The sequence below is a fragment of the Ceratotherium simum genome, chromosome 4, assembly GCF_057802395.1.
Source record: "Ceratotherium simum simum isolate JZ-2026a chromosome 4, ASM5780239v1, whole genome shotgun sequence".
NCBI classification, from domain to species: domain Eukaryota; kingdom Metazoa; phylum Chordata; class Mammalia; order Perissodactyla; family Rhinocerotidae; genus Ceratotherium; species Ceratotherium simum.
In genome coordinates this window covers 17,192,794-17,215,529 of record NC_141903.1, presented here as the reverse complement: position 1 = coordinate 17,215,529, position 22,736 = coordinate 17,192,794, and the positions used below count along the sequence as shown (strand labels likewise).

The 22,736-nt window shown below is 35.6% G+C and overlaps 1 protein-coding gene across 1 annotated transcript in view; it reads left to right on the top strand.

The window, feature by feature from the left end:
- The window catches only part of GABRA1 (gamma-aminobutyric acid type A receptor subunit alpha1), a 55,590-nt gene that overhangs the window by 8,360 nt on the left and 24,494 nt on the right, over positions 1–22,736 (top strand). The window contains exons 4-6 of the mRNA XM_004428557.3: positions 11,355–11,422; positions 18,960–19,180; positions 21,475–21,557. Coding sequence (XP_004428614.1) covers positions 11,355–11,422; positions 18,960–19,180; positions 21,475–21,557 — 372 coding nt within the window. The remainder of the gene's footprint in view (positions 1–11,354; positions 11,423–18,959; positions 19,181–21,474; positions 21,558–22,736) is intronic.

The window sequence follows — 22,736 nt, the reverse complement described above, 5'->3', positions numbered from 1 at the left end:
ACACACACACGCATGCACGTGCACCCATACCTTCCTTAGTGATCAGCTGTGTGGTTGTGTTGTTGTCTGAAGTACAAGTAACAAGCCCATGATTGCTCATTTACATTTAATTATGTATAATAACTCTTTAATAAATGTGTATATTAACTCTTTAATCAAATACAGCATAAGCAGGAAGTATTTTACCTGTTCCTCGTATGCACACCTAGGTCTTGGAGAGCCACAGAACTTGAGAATGTGTAATGTTGACCAAGAATAAATTGAAAAGCTCATTTTCACACCTTGAGATAACGGTAGATTTGTTAACAGAAACGGCTACGTTAATACATACAGCAACATTACCATTTTGGTAGAATCTACTTTTATTATCTATTTACTCTCCTCCAAATGACAAAGACATGTATTTAAAGAACAAAATTAGTAGTTGGCCAAATATAGACAAGGTATAATCTTTTTAATTGGAATGGATATAAAACGCTGTAGTAATAGAGAATTCAAGGACCTGGGAAAATTAAAAAGAATGAATGTGCTTTAATCTTTGCTACAGATGATTTTTCTGATATTTATGATTCCTGGAAGTGGTGAGTTTGAGGATATGATGGACATTAAAACAAATTTAAAAGTAGCTCAAATATTTTCCTCTATTTCTATTTTATGTATCATCCTGGAACATACTGCAATTAAATTGGATGGATTTGAGATTTAGGAAAAAGCTTTAATACTAACTTAATTTTTGTTATTGTTTTTAGAGTACATTTTTTAGCCTTAAGGGATTAATGCCATGTGCTTATTACATATATCTCCAGAGTCATTAACATTTTTAAGTACATTTTGAGAATATCTGTCTTTAAAAAACTATACTTTAACATATTAAATATAGTTTTTAGATATTTTTAAAGACATAATCTGCTGCAGAATTAGAGAAAAATGTTAACATTGTGATTTCTGGATGTTATAAATTGAAACTATCTAATATACATTTTTCTGCAGAATTCTTTAATTTTATTTCTTTACCATAGATTTCTGGTAAGTTAAGTATGATATGCATTCCAGTAGATCTCCATTGCAAAAATGGACCTTTTTTATTACATGATCCATTTGATTTCAGATGAAAAGACTATGTAGAAGAAATACTTGAAAGATTCTCATTAGCTTATAAGGGGGTAAAAGTTTCCTCTTAGTAGGTTCGTGATCACAGCTGGGATAATCTTTTGCTAGAGAAAGGGGCCCACTCTCTTCCTATTATGACAAAAGTCTGGTTTTATAAAAATAACAACATTGTGCAGAAGGCAGGGATATTTTGTTCTGAATGTCCTCAGAAAATATAGAAATGTGATAAGCTGAGACTTGAGACTAATGGAAATTGTTTGTGCAAATTCATCATGACCTGTTTTCAGAAACATACACTGCATCAGAAGGTGTAACATTATTCGCTGGAGATATATGCCCTAGGTCCAATAACTAAGAAACAACATGTATAACTTGATTCACTTGATTCATCCAGATGATGGAAATCAGTTTGCAGACATTGTAATACTATTTAGCATGGCTACCTTTTCAGGGCCAAGAGCAATCATGAGAAAGTGAAGATAAAAGCATAACAGAAAGAGAGATAGCCTGAAAGAAAGAGACTTTCTTTTTTTTTTTTTTTTTTTGAGATAGAAGAGCTAAAAAGGATTAGAATGTGTGCAATTCTAATAATTTAATAAACTCTGCTTAGGACCATAAAGAGAAAAATAAGTTGGCCATGTTCATATTTTAAGTACAAAGTTAATGAAGAAACCTTTAAATAGATTTAAATTGAAATAGTCAGTAGCCAGAAAATACAAATCAAATTGTCAGTAATTGTTGAAATCATTTTCATTTAAAATCTCTTTCTTTGAGGGCAAGGTGTGGAGGGCTGCATCTTCGTTGTAACCACGGGCTGAAGAATGTTTCTGAGATGCTCTTGTCTAAAGCTTGGTCCATATAGAAGAATAATATATTTGGGAGTGCAGGGTGTAAAAGCCAGAAAGAATGGGAAGATAAGAAGGAAAAGTTTGGAGAAGAAAGGAGAGCAAAAGAGGGTATTGAAATTAAGAAAAGAAAACAGATAGAAGTGAGAAGCATGGAGAAGGTGAAGGAGAACAACACAGAGGAAATGGTAAAGGAGAGGCATCTGTTTTCTGAAGCTGGGTAGGCTCAGGTGTCCTTGATTAATCAAGATTCCTTGTTTCATTTTAAATCAGGACCAAACCAAACACTTTCTGAGGAAATTTATTTTCCCAAGGCTTCTCCTTATTGACTGTGATTGTAATAAACTAAAGAATCCTGAATTTCCTTCAACTTCCTAAAAAATTAAACGATGTTCACCCTGAACTGAACCCATCTGGGTCAAATTTCAGCCAGCATCGTAGAAACTCCCCCTGCGCTCTGGGTGGGGGGCAAAAACATCCCATCAATATAGATCCAAAACTTAATTCTGAAGGAAGTTTTCAGGTTTTTAAGGACAAGTAATGCCCTTCCAGTGACGTCTTTCCCTTCCCTTTTGCCCCACTATATATACAGGCCACCCTTTATCGTTGATATAACAAAATCCCAGGTGAGCCATGCTGAGGTTGTACAGTTTATTGTCTGGAACATACCACCAGGCTGAGGGTTTACCCTTCCTCCTGTTCACAGGTTCATTCTGACGCATCTAGCTTACAAAAGACATTTTCTTCTATAAACAATTTCATTTCACTCCTTGGAAAATAGATTACGGAAAAACCATTTCTAAATGGAACTCAAATAGGTTAGTGCCAAAGGAAGGAGATCTTGGTTGAGCCACATTTTAAAGGAATTATAGAACTTTTCCCCCTCTCCCTCCCTGTTAATAGTAGTTCCTGGAAATATTGTTATAGTTTCTAAATTCTGCCTTAAGTTTAATCTCAATGAACAATGTATGAGATGTCAGATGCCTCTCAAAGATTTTATCATCAAACCATATAGAGAAAGAAGGTAAAGGAAAGAGAGATGAATGTGTACTCATCATGTGACAAACCCAGATGGATGGGAGGAGAAGTAGATGAGTAAATAAGTAGGTAGGAATATAGATAGAGAATGGACTTTATTTTTCCCTACTGTACCCTTAACAAGTATTTAGTTAAGATTTTCTTCCTTTTCATATAAGTGTTATAGAACTGGGGGTTGGGGGGAGGTTTAAATTTTACTTAATTGAAGGTATCAGTTAGATGAATATTTGTAACTGGAGTGTAACTGGGGTTTTCTCTCAAGATATTTTAGCACTGACTTTATTTAATGAGCAATCTATGCCTCAAAGTAGACTTTGTCCTTATCTTATTAATTTTGGATTTTCTTATGCCTGTGTAAGACTTTTTAGACTTCCTTTAGCCCAATTATTACAAGAGATCTCAGCTTTAAGATACAGAAGCATCTCCACATAAGCAAGGTGAAGCTTGCAGCTGGCAAAGTGGCGTTGGCTCCATTGGGAATTAGTTTGGGATCTTGGGTTATGTTTCTTCATGTCAAAATCAATACAGGTAGAAAACTAAGAGTGCTCTGAAAAAAAAAGGCAGATTAACTTTTGTGAAATTTTGTGAAACTTTGTAAATTTAGGTAACTAGAGGACAGGGAAAGCAGCATAGTTTAATATTTTTTAAAATTCAACTTTGTTCTATCTCAAGATTTTAAGATATCTGATATTCATGTGATCTTTTATTATTTTTTTGTATCCTGGGTGACATTGAGAGCAGAGGCAACCGTTTTATTCGTGTTTAACTAAAGTTAAAACAGATGTTTTTTATTTATATTAAAAATCCAGAATTTCAAACATTTAGAGGACAAGATATTTCTGTCACAATGTGATAGCTTTTGATAAAACAAAAAGATTCTAAATCACTGACAATACATATTAAAAAAATTAAAAGGTTAGATTTAGCCAATATTTGTTGTTTTTATATTTACTTGACTAGATAATGGCTTCCAGTATTTTCTTTTGAAATTCTAACCTGGAACCTTTTTGAATTTGCTGTCGTTTTATCTGGTGCTTTTAGTGCCAGGCGTGGAACAGGTACTCAGACTTTGGCACAATGCAATCTATTTCCACCGAAATACTATGTCTAGACCTTCCATAATTCAGTTGAATTTTAGAGAAAAGGCAGTTACCAAAAACCCAAGAGGAATTGTTAAAATAACCCGGGAGCACCTTTTAACCTTTACTGGCTGAGATGTCCAGTAAGCTCATGAAGCCAGCTTGTCTGATGAATCCCACCTGGATACCCACAGGAATGTTGTAGCATGTTTAGAAACGTTCTGCTCTCATCTTTTCCTGTTCTATATAAATCATCTACTGATCAGTGCCAGGAATTTCCTCAGTGAAATGCAGCCATTGAGACTGTGCTCCAGTCATCAAGGCCAAGTTATTAGTAAACGGCTGTAGTTTATTTTTGGTGGTTCCTTTTGACTTTTTATGTAGTTTCTATTTCCCATCTTGATTCTAGAACCAATGTGAAATATTAAAAATATATTTTTTCTATAAATGGTTGCTTTTTTCAGGTAGAATCTGAATTCTTTATTTAAAAAATAATGTTGTAGTGTTTCTGAGATGAGAATCTCATTGTTAATAGCCACGGACTCTGCATTTTGGAAAACTTAAGAGAAAACAAAATCCTAAGTGGATGCCATATCCTTCTAAGATTGCTGTATTATTATTCTCATAGAACTAAAATGCTATAATGGGAACAGGAAGTATGATGCCTCAAAGCTCTTGCAGGTTATACAATTTTGATCAAGACTTATACAGATCAAAAGAAACCCATTCCTCCAACACACCAATCATCCTCTTCTCTAAAAGTTTGCCGTCTCCCAATAGAAACTGCCTATAAGGAGGGAAGGAGGGAAATTCTTAGTGGAAATAAGGTAAATTTCTGCCACAATAAAATTTACCTTTTTTCCCAGGAGATGCTTATATCATCTGAGTTCTTAGAATCAGAAAACCCAAAGGAATCAGGGACCGATTAGATACCTTGAAATATGATTTCTATCCTATATCTAGATTTAGTAGCTGAACACAGCCAACATTATGTAGCTCTATCAGATAGGGAAAGTTGCCAACTACTCTAAAGAATTAAGGGAATGGAAATAAAGGACAGGGAGCAAAAATGTTGCTCCAGGCAGGTAGGCAGGGAACGGAAGCACCGTCCAGTCCAGGAGTATGCATTGATGGTTCTTTAGGGAGCCCAGGATAGTTTCAATTTCCAAACAGGACCATTTCAAAGTGGGGTTTTAAGATATACTTTGTTATGATGACTAATGTTAGTCCATTTAGTCTCCATATAGTGACTGCCTCTGTGAATTAATAGACACAATGTAGCCTAAAGGAGGCAATAAACCTTCTTCATAAGTTATTAGTCCATGGAGCAGGGCCTAGTGAATATTACTCTGAGTTCCTCAGTAGACAGCGTTTTCAGTGAAAATATGGCTAATGCCATATTAAATAAATTGTTGTCATAGGCATTCCTAACAAAACACCACCTATAATTCTTCACTGTTGATTCCCTCTTCCATTTTTTTATTACATTCCTACAATACATTATTTACACAGCATCAGCTTTCTTTTTAAACTGCAAGCAACATCCTTTCACTTTCTTACCCAAAGGCTTCTTATTGCATCAGTTGCAAAGTCAACTGCTTAGTGAAATGCAGAAAGCTCTTTAAGTGTGGCCCCACTTGCCTCTAGAGTGTCATCTTGTACCAGGATCATCAGCATCACCAGGCTCCAGATACATTGGACTTTCTATTTCTTATACACAACACATTCATTCTCACCTCAGAGCTTGTTCTTTTCCTCGCCTTGAAATGTCTTTCCCTGGATCTGCCCATCCCTGAAATTTTCTCAATTTGAAGGTCTCAATTCAAAATCATCTCTTCAAAAGATGTCCTTTCAGAGCATTTATAATGATCTGAAGTTAATTAGTATAATTTGTATGTGTTTGTGCATAACTATATATGTAATTATATCTATCTGTCTATCATCTCTCTGTTATCTATCAATCTATCTAATCTAATCTATCTATCTAAAATATGTTTTCCCTGAGACTGAGATACGCTACAGAAGAACAGGAACATTTGCACTTTTGTTCACCAATGTATCACTATTACTTACAATAGTGCCTGTCTGACACATAGAAAATGCTCAATAAACATTGGTTGACTAAATTAATGTACCCAAGAGATACATCTCAAAGTTTTTCAGGTCACAATTTTTTTGACCTTCATTCACTCCAACGCAAGGTAGTTGACTGTGCAGGTATTATTTCTTCATTGAAAAAGTGAGAAAACATGCTCAGAGAGATTAAAGGATTGCACCTAAAATCACAGTTTGTTCTCCAGAAAAATCAGTTAAAATCCAAATGTTTTGCCTCTTAATCCAATGTGCTTACTACTTACTGTACTACACTGCTTTTCTTATTTCTGCCTCAGGCACTAATCATCTTTTTGAATTATCACTTCAAAACGTCTGTTATTTCAGTACTTATCAGCAGGCTATCAACATTGTAATAAATTCTCAGTAAGAACAGATCTACTGCTGTCTAGCAGTTATAGAGTATATACTGTAGTGCGTGTATATATGTGCATACATATATGTGTGTGTGTATCTATCTATAAGTATATTTTTATATATATAAAACATGTCTTTGAAGGGTGTGCTTGTTTAAAGACTAATTTTAATTGGTTTATTTATCATCAAGTGCTTCATTTACATTGATGTACTATTTTAAGATATCCCCAATCACTATAATAATAACAATCATCATCATCATAATCTCATTTTACACAACTCTATTCCATGTTTATCCCTTGAAAACTTAAACATGTGTATACATTTATACCAATTTTAAACAATCTGTTGATTTTTTTACATTGGACAGGGAAGGATTATTGTGAAGAAAATATTTTATTGAAGAAAACTATTTGCTGATTAATCTGCTCTTTGAACATTTCTTCCAACTGAGTTATTTTAATTGATTTCCATTTTCAGATGATTTCCTAGTTACATAGGGGGTTCATTCATGTTTAACTTTCACTAAGTGTATAATTCTAGTTGAACTTCACTAGAAGTTCCTGACTTGTGTTGTATGCTCTTAAGTAGGCTATTTCGAAGCATAAAAATATCTTGACTTTTCCTCATGTGAGCCATAGAAAGGCCTTGAGTACTTTCCAGATGTTTCTAATAAGACTTCAGAGTCTAATGCTAAGTCAATACAGTCTGGTATTAGAGCATATAATTTAGATTCTAATGTCCAACGTTCCTTAAATAATGTATAATTTACATATATGTGTCCCTTAAACAATAAATAATCTACATATATCATATATATGTATATTCCACCCACATGGGGATGTCAAGTTGGAAGGGAGGGGGAAAAGATGACCAAATTTTCCCAGAATTGGGAAAAAGAAGGTTCCTCAACAATGCCCCTAGATCTCAGCCAAAGCACATACATATGAGCATATCTTCTATTTAAGCCTGGTCCCGGACCTAAAGAGGTCTTGATTTGAAATCACCTTTTCTTTGCAAAAAAGCAAGCTAACCACATCACTATTTACGATTTGGATGAAGTTCATTCACAGCAATCCTCTGACTCTCTGGAACTTTTGCTCTCTAGATTATAAACCTTCTGTCTTAAAGAAGAATGACTTCACGTACCACTCAGGGAATTCCTAGTGAGCTGTAGCGTGAGACGTACTTTTGGTCAAAGGAGCCTCTTCCTTGTCATTGAAATTGTACTCAACTGAGTGAGAATGTGGTTTGAGGATAATCATTAACTATATATTTGAATAGAAAAAAAAATAAGGGAATATGTCAAGATATTAACAGTGGATTTATGTAGATGGTGGTATTCCAGGGAATGTTTAATTTTTTCATATTTTTCTGAAATTTCCAAACTTATACTATGAAGATGCATTATTTTATTTTATTTTTTTTATAAACAATATAATGTTATGTTGTCCTCATGCATACCCTAAAGCTTTTGTAATGCTTTAGGGTAGCATTCCCGAATAAATTTGGGAAACCAGGGGTAAACAAGGTTGACCACATTTATTTAAAACATGATTTCTTAGAGACATTAGCATGCTAATGCTCATGACAAATCTTCCAGAGGCATACATAATAAACAGAGTTTTCCAGCAATGGAAACTTTTCATTCCACTGGACACTAGCAGCTGATGACAAATCAAAGAAAAATGTTTGAGTATGTGGCAAGGGAAATACATTAGAAGGGAAAGTACAGAAAGTGGTTGTTCTCCTCTTCTAATTATCGTATCCCAAGTTCCGGATGGTATCCCAGGTTGCATTGCGCTATGCTCCTTCCTCTCTGATGCCATCACTCACCTCTTCCATTTAGTGGTTGAGTGGTCCTGCAATCCCCCACAAACAATCTTCAGTTTGGAAACTTGAAAATTTTGCTAACTTAAGTTTAGGGTTTGTGAATATGTTTGGAGGAGAAAGAGGATAAACAAAGAGCAAAACTCAGAAACTCTTTAAGGATATCTGTGTAATGAGAGTTCATGGTGAAAAGGTCATTTGAGAGACATATGAGGTGAGGGCTCTTGGTCAGGGTACATGCCTTAGAATACTACAAGGTTGAGTTTGGGGAAATATCAGAGGGAGGTGGCTACTAGAAAATAAGATGAAGCACTTGAAGACAATGAAGTAGTATGGTAAATACACTTAGGGGCAAGGATAGATAAAAGATTAAAGATATGGACTTTTAAAATGTGGTTGTAACCATTCATGTGAACTGCTTTCCATTGATGCCTAATCGCTATCTGGCACAGTGACAACTATGCATGGCAATTAATGTCTGTAAACTTAACCATGTTTTATGTTCTGTTTGATTGGTACAGTCATCTTTATAAATAGGCTTTTCGGCCTTTATAATTTGTTGCTTATAGAGTGTAGTCATCTCCTAACAATCTAAAAACAGCAGAAGGAAATAGCCCATATATTCAGCAGGTGGATATCTCACTTCTTTACAGCACTTTATCATGCTAAATAAAACAGATTAGTTGCTCCTAAAATGTCTGGTAAGCCAATTTTTGTAAAGCTAGCTACCTTGGAGAGTTACCTTAAAGTGCAGAAAATATGCCCTCTCCGTACTCAAGAACTAGATAATAGTGACAAGGGAGTCCGGGAGAACTGTCCCATGCTGCCAAGCACTTGCAAGTTGCAGACAGGAATTAGTATATATTTCCCAAATGGGCACGCATTTCATGGTAGATCCCTGCCACAAAAATAAAATGAAAGAACGGACATCATTTTAATTCTATAAATGTCACTCAGGTCCATAAGATATTTACCATAAGTCTTAGCATTTATAATCTGGAGAGAACTGAAACTCAACCTTGGAAACAAAATGAGGTGGAGTCAACCAATTGCAAAATAAATAAATAACAGGAGGATCTATTTCAAGACTTACGTAGAAAGAAAACGTAGATACTGGTTCTCCTTGATCACATAATTTAAGGTGCTTTTAATTTAATTAATTGTAAATAATAAGAAATAAAATCATTTCCACTAAGGGGCATACCTGGTACAGAGGAATTTAGGATGAAAATATACCCAACTTTCTATTATCTGTTATCTTTCTTTTTGTACTTTTTTCACGACAATAAGTGCATATTTTATTATATCAAAGAAAATTCAAGTGATGGCTCCTTTGCTTGATCTGGAAAGGAAAATGCTGGAAAAGAGAGGACAAAAATGAGCTCAATTAATCAGATAAATTCTAGCTTTTGTGAATAGATAGTATATATTTTCTTCTTCTTATTTTTAATTGAAAGTCAGTTCTGACATTCTAATAAAGTATGACCTCTTGATAGAGTCTTAAGAAATAACATATGTTTAAACTAAGAAAAAGAGTCTATCTTGTAAAAAATTTATATGGAAAGAAAGTGTGCAATAGAGAGAGACATGTATGTATTGGGGAAATGACTGCTAGAAGGGGTGAGAATGGGGACCAGTCTAAGAGGCGAATGGTTAATACACCTGAGACTTATTGCTGATGGCTGTTCCTCTCAAGTTACACAGTTGCTGCAGAATGTTAAAGCTGAGGTTGGAAGTGAGTTCTAAAAATACAATTCTATTTTTCTTTATCTCAAACTATGTCCTCCATTTTGAAGTTTTTAAAGGGTAAACCTCCGATAATTTTTATGTCAAGGGGCTCATTTAAGCACTTTGGAGCCAATAAACTTGATTACCAAAAAAAGCCAAAAAATATTGGATTGGTTATTGAAGGGACTATCTCCACCTCCCAATTATTTTATCACTTAAGGTAGACATTATGTGTAGTGTATCATATGGCCTCCTTGAGAGAAATTTATATTGAAAGTATTAACTGTTTACAAGTGAATTGCTGAGGGATAAAATTCTTGATTTTCAAAAGAATTCATTATTGCATATATTGGATCACCTTTTTAATGTCTTATGCCAGAGATACAAATGTCCTGATAAATGAAATGAATTGCTTAAGATACTGACCATTATTTCTCAAAGCTAAAGTTGAACATTACGAAGTCATGTTTTCTGTTCTCACTTCTCGACAAATTGTTTCCTTTTATGCAAGCAACATTTTCTTTGGTGAGTGACTGTATTTCGTAGAAAATGTCTGTGTTCAGTTGTCACCAAACTACAATAAATATGTTTTATTGGTTAATATATATGTCTCAGAGACCAATAAAATAAAATCACGTTGAACTTGAAATGGAATCTAGTAAATGAACTTTTTCTGTGTGTAATATGTTCTTCTCATCCTCAAAATTGAAGATACTTATATAGATTGTCAGATTTTTCCAGGGAGTAATTTGGATAATTCAGTTATAATTTAGTGCCATAAAGCGATCAATTATAAATTATACCCTTGAGTCCTTAAAGAGTTAATAGAGCTTGCTACAGTACTCTGTATGCTTCCCAAGAGTAGCCTACACACCTGGAGGATCTGGTAAGCTGTGGGAGAATATTTAAGCTCAACCCATACCCATATGCTAACATATTTTTATTACAATGTGAAATGGCTTGGTATCATTTAGGAAAGTGTGTCCATTCTTGAAGAATTTATTGAGCTGCAGCTGACTTCTCCATAAAGTCTCTGCCTCCCAAAGTGGCATATTTAAGCTCCGTTCTCCACTGAAAAATATTAACTGTGAAATTTCATGTGTAAGCATTAAATTATCAGGACTACACAGTGGACCAATTTTAGAAATAGCTAATCAAAGCCAATGAATTTCCCCTTTGGGTGTGAGGATGTGGTGGTGAGATCTAATAAGGACTGTTGATAGACATTCACTGTCTCAATTTCCTGCTTCATCAGAGCGTGTAACTGAAGTGAAGACTGACATCTTCGTCACCAGCTTCGGACCCGTTTCAGACCATGATATGGTAAGTGACACTGCGTTTTTGGTTTTCTTGGGGTATTTTCTAAATTTAACTTTTGAAAGAAAAATATAGACTAAGTATTTAGTGAGCAACTTGGAATAGCTTAGCCATATCTTTGTGTCTATATGTGTGTGTAATATGTAGTATATAATATTTATATAATAGAAAATACCCAGTCTGTTATAATTATAGTTATAATAGAAAATAACCTGGTCTGGTTACTTCCCAGACCAGGCCTATTCATGGTTATCAACTGAAGTCTTCTTTTTCTCCATCCTGGAAATGATTGCTTTCCCTTGGTTTATGTTCTGTAAGCCAAATAGTACGAGTTAACCTACATTTTAGTTAGGCAGACATGTTGATGCTAGATTTCTGGGTAGCCAGCACTGTTGTAGAATAGCCATAAACATCATGATTTCTTAATTATTTTTGGCTAAAAAGGAGAAATGGTTCAAAAAGCTGAGTGAATACTTGACCAGAATTAGATAAAGAAATAGTTAAGGCATTCATTAAATTATTACCAAGAGTGAGAATAAAATGAATGCATACCTATTCTTTGTTTTCCCAACCCAAATAAATTAACATGAATTTCTCTTCTATCTGATGAGAATTGGTAAATCAGTACAGCTCTGTAGATATTATATAATGTTTCTGAACTCATAACAGCCAAGCTCCTATATAAGCAAAAAATCATAAAGAGGCCATGAAGACACATCATTGTGAATATTCCAAAGATATAATAATTGAATATTATTTTTGAAATGCCTTTTTGTTGACACCATCCTAACATAAAAGTCCTCTGATTTCATAGTAGCTCAGATTATTCAGAATAAAAGTTACAGAAAATATCAACTTAGACCAGCATTTCTCAAAGTGTAGAAATTCAAGTGCATCCACTTTGGCAGGGTAAAAGCTCTGACAAGTCCTGAAGTAAGAAAACCTGTTTAACTACATTTAATCTAGTGTTTTCCAGTCATATTTGTCATGCGATGCTTGTTAACATTCTGTAGCACTAGTATGCTGTGGGTCAAACATTGGGAAATGCTGGCTCAGGATAATTAGATATTTTATATCTTAAGACAGGTAATGAAATGTACCCACCATGCAAATTAGAATCAGCAGAGCATATGAGAGACAGCAGAGTGGTAGTTAAGAATACAGATTTCTGAACCAGAATGACTGGGTTTATAATCCCACCTCCTCCAATTACAAAGGTGTATCCTTGGGGAAGTTACTTAATATCTCTCTGCCTCAGTTTCTTCATGTGTAAGATGGGAGGAATAATAATACTTCATGGAGTTATCACAAATATTAAATGAATTAATACATGAAAAGCACTTAAAAAATTCTTGGCATATAATAAGCACTCAAAAATGTCAGCCATTATTACTATGCAAGACATAGAGATATAAAAGCTATCATAATTGTGGATTTAGTTCTCTGGCAACTCATTTTGTCATTGTGGTTAGTCCGTAGACCACTTTATTGAAATCCTGTATGATACAATATGTTTTGCTAAATTGATCGCTCTCTGAGGACCTACTGAGATTCTCCCATGTTGGAACTTAGTCTTCCCACAGCACTATTCTCTCATGCTACTTTTCTAAGTAGGAACGTTTAGTAGATCCCAGTCAGGTTTAAGGTCAAATTTAAACTCCTTTGTGTGATACAATCCATAAATTATTTTACCACTTGTCCTCACCCGTTGCCAGTATTGACTACAGACTTTAGTCATTTGTGTAAGTGCTACTTTCTGTGAGGCAATACCACTCGGGGGTTAGCAGGACTGGCTCTAGGATTCAGGCTGGTGGAATTCAAATCCCACCACTACCAGCTGCGTGACTTGGGCTAATCATTTAAACTTGCAAGGCTCAAAGTCTCTGAAGTGGGTATATTATTAAAATTACCTATCCTTGTAACATTGTTAGAAATTTTAAATGAGATATGTAATTAAAATGTCTATCAATAGTGCTCACTGAATAAAATTATTATTATTTTTACCTCTGAACTCTTCATCATGCCATGTACTCTTCATGGAAATTTCCTCTATTCTTCACCCATCTAAATCCTATATTTCCCTAAAGGCCCAAACCAAGACCCAAATACTTGATGAAAACATTTTTTTATTAATCCAATAGCAAATTTACTTTTCTTTCTGCATTCTAATCACATTTATTGACTGTAAAATACAATTTAGCTTTTGGTCCCATACATAGTACTGTTTTCTAAAGTTATTTCTCTTACATAAATGTCTTATTTTCCTAAAGTGATGCCAAAAAATGGCAAAAAAAACACACTTGTTTCACATTTCTCACGCTATCAGTGCATTGCTGGTTTACAGTAAGTGTTGAACTACTACTTATTTGGTGATAGGTTTAGGAGTCTATGTCATCTTTAAAAAATTAAAGTCTTACGGGACTCAAAAAATAACACCCTCTTCCCTACCTGAGTTCTGAACCTTTTGAGAAATAAGACAATAGATTAAGGGCTATGGAAAATGAGAATATCATCTTTATTACTAGTAATGATGATATCACAGAAGGTAGCTTATATCTGCAGACAAGTGGATTTCCAGAGAGTAAACATCAGGATCAGCCAGATTAACCGACCCAGTCGGGAGGCAGTGTTGGCCTACCTCTGCCAGGGTGTAGATTGTCCATGTAAAAGTTCTAGCATGAAGGAACACAGCAGAATTTGTGAGTCTTATGGACAGCCAGCATCCAAAATGGAAAAGACAAGAGGAAGAGACTGAGATAGGCAAGACAGATTTCTCCTTCCAGATTCACCCATCAAATTAAATTACTCCTCCCTCCTCCCTTCCCCAAATAGAAGAGTGTGAGGGAATGGAGAGCATTCAGAAGCTGTACACTGGTGAGGATCTTTTCTCATCGATGGAAACATCAAGAGAAGTGATGAAGCATTACAAACATCACACATCAATAATGATATTACTCCTCCTAATAATAATAATAATAATTAAAAATGGCTCTTCTCTCTATCTCTAGCACCTAGCATGATGCCTCACAAAGAGTAGATGCTCAATAAAAGTTGCTAAGGGAGAGTGCCCAAATAAAGCTATATGCCATCAAAAACTCTTCTCTTGAGGGGCCGGCAGGGTGGCATAGCAGTTAAGTTCACATGCTCCATTTCGGCAGCCTGGGGTTCACAGGTTCGGATCGCGGGAGAGCACCGATGCACCGCTTGTCGAGCCATGCATGGCAGCGTCCCATATAAAGTAGAGGAAGATGGGCACGGATGTTATCCCAGGGCCAATCTTCCTCCGCAAAAAAAGAGGACAATTGGCAACGGATGTTGGCTCGGGGCTAGGCTAATCTTCCTCAAAAAAAAAAAATTTTTTTTCTCTTGAAAAATACTTGGTGTGCCTTTGAGTTATGGCTTTAGATTAACTGTGATTTAAGGAATCGATGATGTCTTTTTTTTTAGACTAAAGGTGCACAATAGGATTTGGACACACCATTAACCCTATGATTGTCATGAATTCCTTTTCGCACTTGGCCTTTGGTCAAATATCGTATAGGAGTAAGGAAGAATGTCTAAGCCAGTGATATGCCCTATTGCCTAAAACGCCCAAACCAGACAGTATTTGAATTGTTCTCTCAAAGGATCAGATTGTCCACAGGTCTGCAACTAACTTGCTAAGTGGTTAGTGGAAATTGTACCTGACCATTTTGTTTGAGAAGATTAATCATTTAAACCACATTATGGGAGAATTATGCATAAGAAACAGCAGTATGATTTAGAGGCTATCAAAATTAGAAGGAAGAATGACAAAGCTATTTTTCAAGACAAGAAAAGCTTTGTAGTTTTTAAAGTGAGAACTAATAAAATCCCTAATTAATAATAATAATCATAACAACATTCAACATTATTGAATGCTTGCAATATGTTAGGCACATGCTAAGAATTTTATAGATCATATTTCATCTAATTCTCATGGCAAACATTTTAGCTAACTATTATCAGTATCCACATTTTCCAAAGGAGGAAAATGACCCAGCTAGGTAGCAACTTGAACTCAGGCTGTCTGTCTCCAGGGACTCCACAGCTCCCAAAGCATCTGACTTCATCTGGAATAGAAAATAAAATGAGGACAACTCCTTAACTTTATTTTAAAAACCATTAATTGGCAATCAAATAGTACATTCCCAGGGCACCAGGTTCTGACAGAAATAAGCAGGCAGTACAATCCTAGAGCCCTGTTTTCCATAGTGCTTAAAATGTATTACATCAAAGCACACACAGATGGTAACAAATGGTGCAAACGGGAACACCTCAATACAATATTTATTTAGGAACATAATGGATGTTTTGTCCCAGTCTTCAGGGTAAGGCTCACATTCTCCAGGGATGTACTCTATCAAACAGGGTAACTTGGAGAGACTTTTCACTTGAGTGGTGGGGGCTGGAACACTGAATCTTGAACAGAGTCATCACTAAATCTTCCTATTTGTTCAGACACTCCTCTGTGGAGTCTTCCCTTTTGCCTTCTGTTTTTGCTTTGCTTGGTTATGACCACCTTCTCACTTTCCTCAGGTTTCCTGTTCTATACCACCCTTCCAAAGAAATAGCACTTTTTCCTTCCCAGCTCCGTAGAAATCTAATAGAAATTTGTGTTGATAAAAAAAGGAGATAAATAATGACTTCTAACATTTACTGAGAACTTCCTATATTCCAGACATTCTTGCAAGCTATTCACTTGTATTAACTCACTTCTTACCATAGGCAAGTGAAGTAATACTGCCGTGATCCCCTCTTTATAGATTGGAAACTGGGGCTTAGAGAAGGTAAGAAAATGACCTGAGGCCATTCATCTGGCAGACGGACAATCCAGTTCTAGTTAGCAGTTTTAGAACCTACATTTGTAACCATCATGCTATAGCTCTGCCCTCTCCTCCTTCTGCCAACTTCCTGAAGAAGGGGTTCTGGCCCATCTTGGTCTAATGAACTGTGATCACGAGGGCAAGGTCATGCTGAGAGCCGCCTGCTGCTACCATGGCAATCTTGCAGGCGCAGTTCTTAGGAAATGGGAGACCAAATATTTACACGCTTGATTAGGCAGGATCTGGTCACTATCAACTCCTTTTATTTCACTTTTCATTTCTAATTCTAACAGAGGAGAACATGGAAGTAAAAGCTTATGTAGTTAATTTTGCTCCGTGTGTGTGTGCTTACACGTTTGTGTGACCAGTATAATAACTGAAGGGAGAATATCTTAAATGAATTTGGGGATTTCATTGTCTGCCATTAGCACAGGTGAGTAAAGCTGGCTGTGAACACGATAAACATGTAAACATCAGGGCTTTGGCAAATTTTGATGTAATTTTTTGGAATCATTTCCTTTGGGATATATCTTGTCAAAGATTTGATAATAAATACATTTTATTTTATATTTAATTTATATTTATATTTATTTGTTTTCAAAAATCTCCTTGGAGCAAGCAAACAAATAAACAAAATTTTTAGATCCACAGGAACATGGCCAGTTTAGACATTCTTGGAACCTTGATTTCCAAGTGGCCATTCCCTCTACTGTTGACCAGGGGAAAGTAGTTCAGTTGGACAGAGAACAGAGCTTATGTGGCTGATTCCTGAGTAATAGAAATATCATTATCGCACCCCTATCTCATAAGCTTTTCTGTTGTCCAGAGAAGAGCACATGCACAACCCAGAGTGAATCCATCCACTCTGCTTCCGTGGCAAGAACTGCCACCCTGTATCACGTCCTGACGTAAGCCACAGGCTCCCTCCCCATTTCTTTCCCCGTGGAAAATACCATTCTATGCCCATGCTACTCCTCCATGAGTTTTTCGTATGGCATCCAAGTCTAAACAGTTTCTCTCTCCACTGAATTTAACAGATGCTTAAGAAATGTCTCTTGTTGAGTAAATTCCTGTGTCATGTCCTAGTGCCTTTCTTTTTTTTTTTTTTTTTTTTTTAAAGATTTTATTTATTCAGTTTTTCCCCCCAAAGCCCCAGTAGATAGTTGTATGTCATAGGTTCACATCCTTCTAGTTGCTGTACGTGGGACTCGGCCTCACGTTGGACGGAGAAGTGGTGCCTCGGGGCGCGCCCAGGATCCGAACCCGGGCCGCCAGCATCAGAGCGCACGCACTTAACCGCTAAGCCACGGAGCCAGCCCACCTAGTGCCTTTCATTTGATACTTTCAGACACAGAAAAATCTAACCAACAACTTTTGCCTACAAAGATAGATTGGCATCATGTTATATTTCCTTGTTTCTATCTCAGTCAGCATTTAGCACTGTGCCTGGTGCATTATAAACTATCCAATAATAATTGTTAGTTACTTGATGAGTGAGGTCTCAGCCATACCAAACGTGTACCAGAGGGATAAACCTTCATTCAGTCTTTACCCAATCTTGCTTAAACCCTGGGAAAGAGACAGATAAATTCATGCACAAAACACCTACACACAGACATTATTTATTTTGCCTGTCCTAAAAACGATATGTACAAGATTTAAAAAAAGAACAGCTTTCTGATGCATCAAGGTATGGGGGATTAAGAAAATGTAGCATGACGTTTTCAAGTTAGTCTTCCTTCTAGTTTGGAGCATGCTAAGATTAATGGAGAATGTGGTCGTCTTTATTTCAAACCATTGAGTTCCAAATTTAGTGTCAGTGTAGCAAGTACTGCAAGAAAGATGGATATTACCCTTTTCAATTTTAGGAGCCGCTAAGTCACATTTGCTTGTTTTCGGATTAGCAGATGTTCGTCTCTGGGTATTGCCATAAGGAGTCCTGTGTTTATTCAAATAAGTAGATTCCCTGGCTGTGAATGATGATGAGCTTCACACATTGCTCGTGTGTCTTATACACACATACACTCACAAACACACACTGACACACCCGCATATTCTGCATTCTTTTTTTTTCTTGGAAAAGATCCAAATTACCAGTGAAACAAATTCCTTATTTTCATAATCTTCTTCTTTGTGTGGGAGAATTGAAATTCCATATACATTGTCTATGAAAAAAAAATGTTTACTTAGCCAAAAAAAGATAGGATTGTCATGCCCACGTTATAGATGATTTCAGATTGGGTGTGAGCTTTTCTGAGACCAGGGGAGGGCCCCCCAGAACACTATGCTTTATCTTTATAACTGGAATTGTCTAATTTAAACATTTTCCTATATGTAATAACCTCTACCATGAGTTTTGTTTTTATTTGCAATAAATTCTATCTCTTCTAGTGCTGGTGTGGTGGAGGTGGGGTGGGAGTAGGGTGTTATTTTCCTCTCACGTGTCTGAGGAGATAATCAGCAGAATTTTCCTGACCAAGAAATATTTCAGGCATTTAAGATATTTTTAAAAATGATTATACCAACCAATAATTCACCTGACATCAATATGTACAGACTACCACAAGTTTACTTCTAGAAACATCACCTAGCTCACATTTTGCTTTTACAGTTGCAAAAATTATGCGTTGTCTATGTAAGCTATTTGCATTGCAAAATACAGCACAGTGACCTCTTTGCCATTTTCCAAAATTGCCTAGGAATATACAATAGATGTATTTTTCCGTCAAAGCTGGAAGGATGAAAGGTTAAAATTTAAAGGACCCATGACAGTTCTCCGGTTGAATAACCTAATGGCAAGTAAGATCTGGACTCCGGATACGTTTTTCCACAATGGAAAGAAGTCAGTGGCACACAACATGACCATGCCTAACAAACTCCTGAGGATCACGGAGGACGGTACCCTGTTGTACACCATGAGGTAAGGAGGACTGCGCTTCCGCTCGGGAATCTTTCTGTCCTTCTTTCTCTTTCACGTGTAGGTGATCGTCAAGCTGATCGGTCATGGTAGGGCATCTGGTTTCCCGTTTTCCCGGTTTTTCAACTTTAATAATTACTTTACTGTGAAAAATAAATTGGCTAAAATATTGTTCGAGTATTAAAGTGTTAAGTAAAATGATTAGATAAAATGAAAAAACATGTTTATGATGTATAGTAAGTAATGCAATATATCTCTCCAACATGCTCTAATTCAATATGAGGAACTTCCTCTCCCTACTATTAACCTCTTATAATCCTCCATTCCAGTAAGGTCTAGATTAAACTGCCAGAAGCTATCTCAAGGCATATGTCTGAAAATATTTCTGCTTAAAAGGAAGGGAAAAAAATGAAAATAGGGAAAGTTCAAAAGTCTTAGAAATCATAGATTCATGTGGGAGTATACATTTTGAAGAAGAGTATGAATTCACAATGATATTGCTAGACTGAGTATAGATATTCTTAATTTTGCTTAAATTGAAGACTACGTATATATTTCTGCTTTATAAACATTTCCTCCATTTTGAGATTACTGGAAAGCCCTGCACCTAGATACCAATCATTCGTTTATAGTTGAATGAAGGAAACATGAATCAAAGTTTCGAAGTTTTCTTAAAGAAAAATAAGAGATGTTTAAAAGTATTCCTTGTATGAGAAATTAAGAATTGTCCAGGACTCATTCTTAAGGGAACCAGTTATTTTATACCCAGATGACTTGTTAGAATGTTGTTTTTATAGATCTGGCCAGCATTTCGCAATTCAGATTGTTCAATTACTCCTTTGGTATGAAAAGGTAATGAAGGCAAAATCCTAGACTTAGTAGATTCTGTTTAGCATGGGAATAGAGTGATATTTTGCTTTTGGAGAAAGCTGCTAGAATTCCTAGCTTTTTATACACAAATATCCAAATGAAAAAGAAAGAAAAAATGCTGTAAGAGCCATTTTAGTTGTTGGACACAACGAGTAAAAGTGTAATAGGACTTAAAGAATGAGAAATCCCAAAAAAGACAAAGAAAATAGGGGATCAGTGGATAGATGTGTTGAGACTTTTCCAGATCATCCGAGTAGGATCTATTTATATTTAAAATTTAAAATTTGAAATAGTCTCCCCTTGTAAAATACCTAAATGCAGTATTCATTCTGCCCAGCTGGCAATTTTCTGGGGAGGGATTTGCATATATTGAATAGTTTACCAATTAACGGTTTCTGATATATGCAATGTTCTTCTTCAATAACTAGCTTATATCTTCATTTGATAAATTTCACACCACCTTTGCTAATGTGTTATTACTGTCCTTAATAATTTGACTTAACAATGCAAATTTAATCATTAATTTACTCATTTCATATTTGCTTTAATCAATATTATAATCATTTAATGATTTTACTGGCTATAAAGCTATCCTACCACATTTCTTGAGTTACTTAATAAAATGGATAAATATATTTTCTAAAAATCCTGTGAGGAATTTGGGTATAAATTCCCTCGTAATTCCACCAAATGAGATAAAATATATTTTAGTGAATTCCTTTCTTAACTACCCTTTCTCAAATGTAAATAGAATCCACATTCCGGGAAGCTAGGGACTAAAGAGAAGCAGAGCAAAGTGCTGGCTTCAATTAGGCAGTGGATTTGTAAATCAAACTAAATGGTTGGAAAATAGTGAGATCACATATAAACTCTCAAGGAGATTTTGCGTTAGTCTAAATTTCACAAAGCTGAGGACAGTTTCTCCTTCACCTGTTCCTTTGTTGTTTTATGCATTTTGTGCTATTTTAGAGAAGGAGGTAGGAAGAACTGCACTTAGGAAAGGAGAAATTCTCTTCTCTTCCTTGCCATCCATGTCTTCATCTCAGCCAAGGATGAATTAGTATTTTGGCAAGCATTTATTTGCTTACATCCAGTTTTATTCTCAAAAAGATTTGCTGTAGCTAGGTGGGTTAGTTGATGACGCTTGTTTTGGAAAACATTAGCAATTCTTGCCCATCGTATACAATCAGATGTCACTTATTTCCTGAAAACAAACAAAAAAATGAATAGAATCCAGTCATTGTTGTAAATAATTCCTTTTGGATCATTTGATTATCAACAGCTCAGTATAGCGCTGTGGTTTGTGCATGTCTCTCCTGTTTTGTTAATATATTTGCTATAGTTAGTAAGATCCCAATTGTATTTATCAAGAAGTATCTAACCTATAGGGCTCTTGCCTGTATCCTATTTTTCCCTTTATCGACAAGGCTGACGGTGAGAGCTGAATGTCCAATGCATTTGGAAGACTTCCCTATGGATGCCCATGCCTGCCCACTAAAATTTGGAAGCTGTGAGTAAATTTAACTTAATTTTTTTTATGCTTATAAAGCCTAAAGTCTTTAAGCAAGAAACCTCCAATTAGTTATATCTGTTAGAGAGACAGATAAAGATCATCAATAAAGTTTAAATAGTTATTTACTGTAAGTACTTTCTATAAATAATAATCTTTGACTGTACTTGTTAATTTTGTTCAGGAAGGGGTTATTCCCTACCTCCTGGACTAGAAAGAATGAATGTAACTATTTAGTGGAAAAATTCTATCTTTGTGGAAGTGGTATTCATAGAAAAACAAGTGGAGTATGGATGCTTATACCTCATAGATAGCAGCTTCTTTCCAATAAATGGAGAACCTTGTGTTTATTTTATATCATTACTGACACTTATTTGACCTTGGGAATAATTCAACTTGTTTATCAGATTGGAAATATTGGTAGGTGGCAATAATTAGGTGTTTCTTAATAACGAAGCCTACATTTAAAAGATGTAGCCAGAAAAGAATTTATCCTAATCATCATCTTAAAAAAGTTCTAGATTTGTTTGCATATCCCATAAAATTCAAGGCTATATTAATGCTTTGGAAGGTATCTTAGATAAATCAATACAAATACAATAACTTTCTAGGTTTCTGCTAGTTGAAAATATGCAGGCACATGTCAGAGGAGCCAAGAGAACAGTGGCCAGCAGCATCAGGTTCTCTGGTCTTCCTCCACCCTTCTGCTTTTGACTAGTGTGCATGCACAAAGTGAGTGTGAATAATGTATTCCTGGTTTCCTGCAGGGAAGTTATGTACAAGGACTGAGTCAACTCCTGGACTACCTAACCAGCTTTCTGTTCTCACTAGACAGGCAGTCTGAGCAACTATTTTGGTGAAGATATGATTCATAAAAGAAAAATAGTGGTAGTGTAGGAAGACAGCAAGTAAAGAAAATAGCAAAGGGCTTCAGGCTCCTAGCAGCCCTAGTCATGGAGAGATAACTTTCTCTATTTATAAATCTCATTCTATATTGAAACCCAAGGATAAACTACTTCAACAACTGTCAGCTAAATAGGCCTTTGGTGATAACTCCTTTCTCCCCGTTCTTTTCCCAATTTAATGTATGTTCTATGCCACGGACTATTATGTTTTCTCCTGATTACCAGTTCCATTTTTAATAATAATATTGTGTATTATGTGTTACTTGTATGCCAG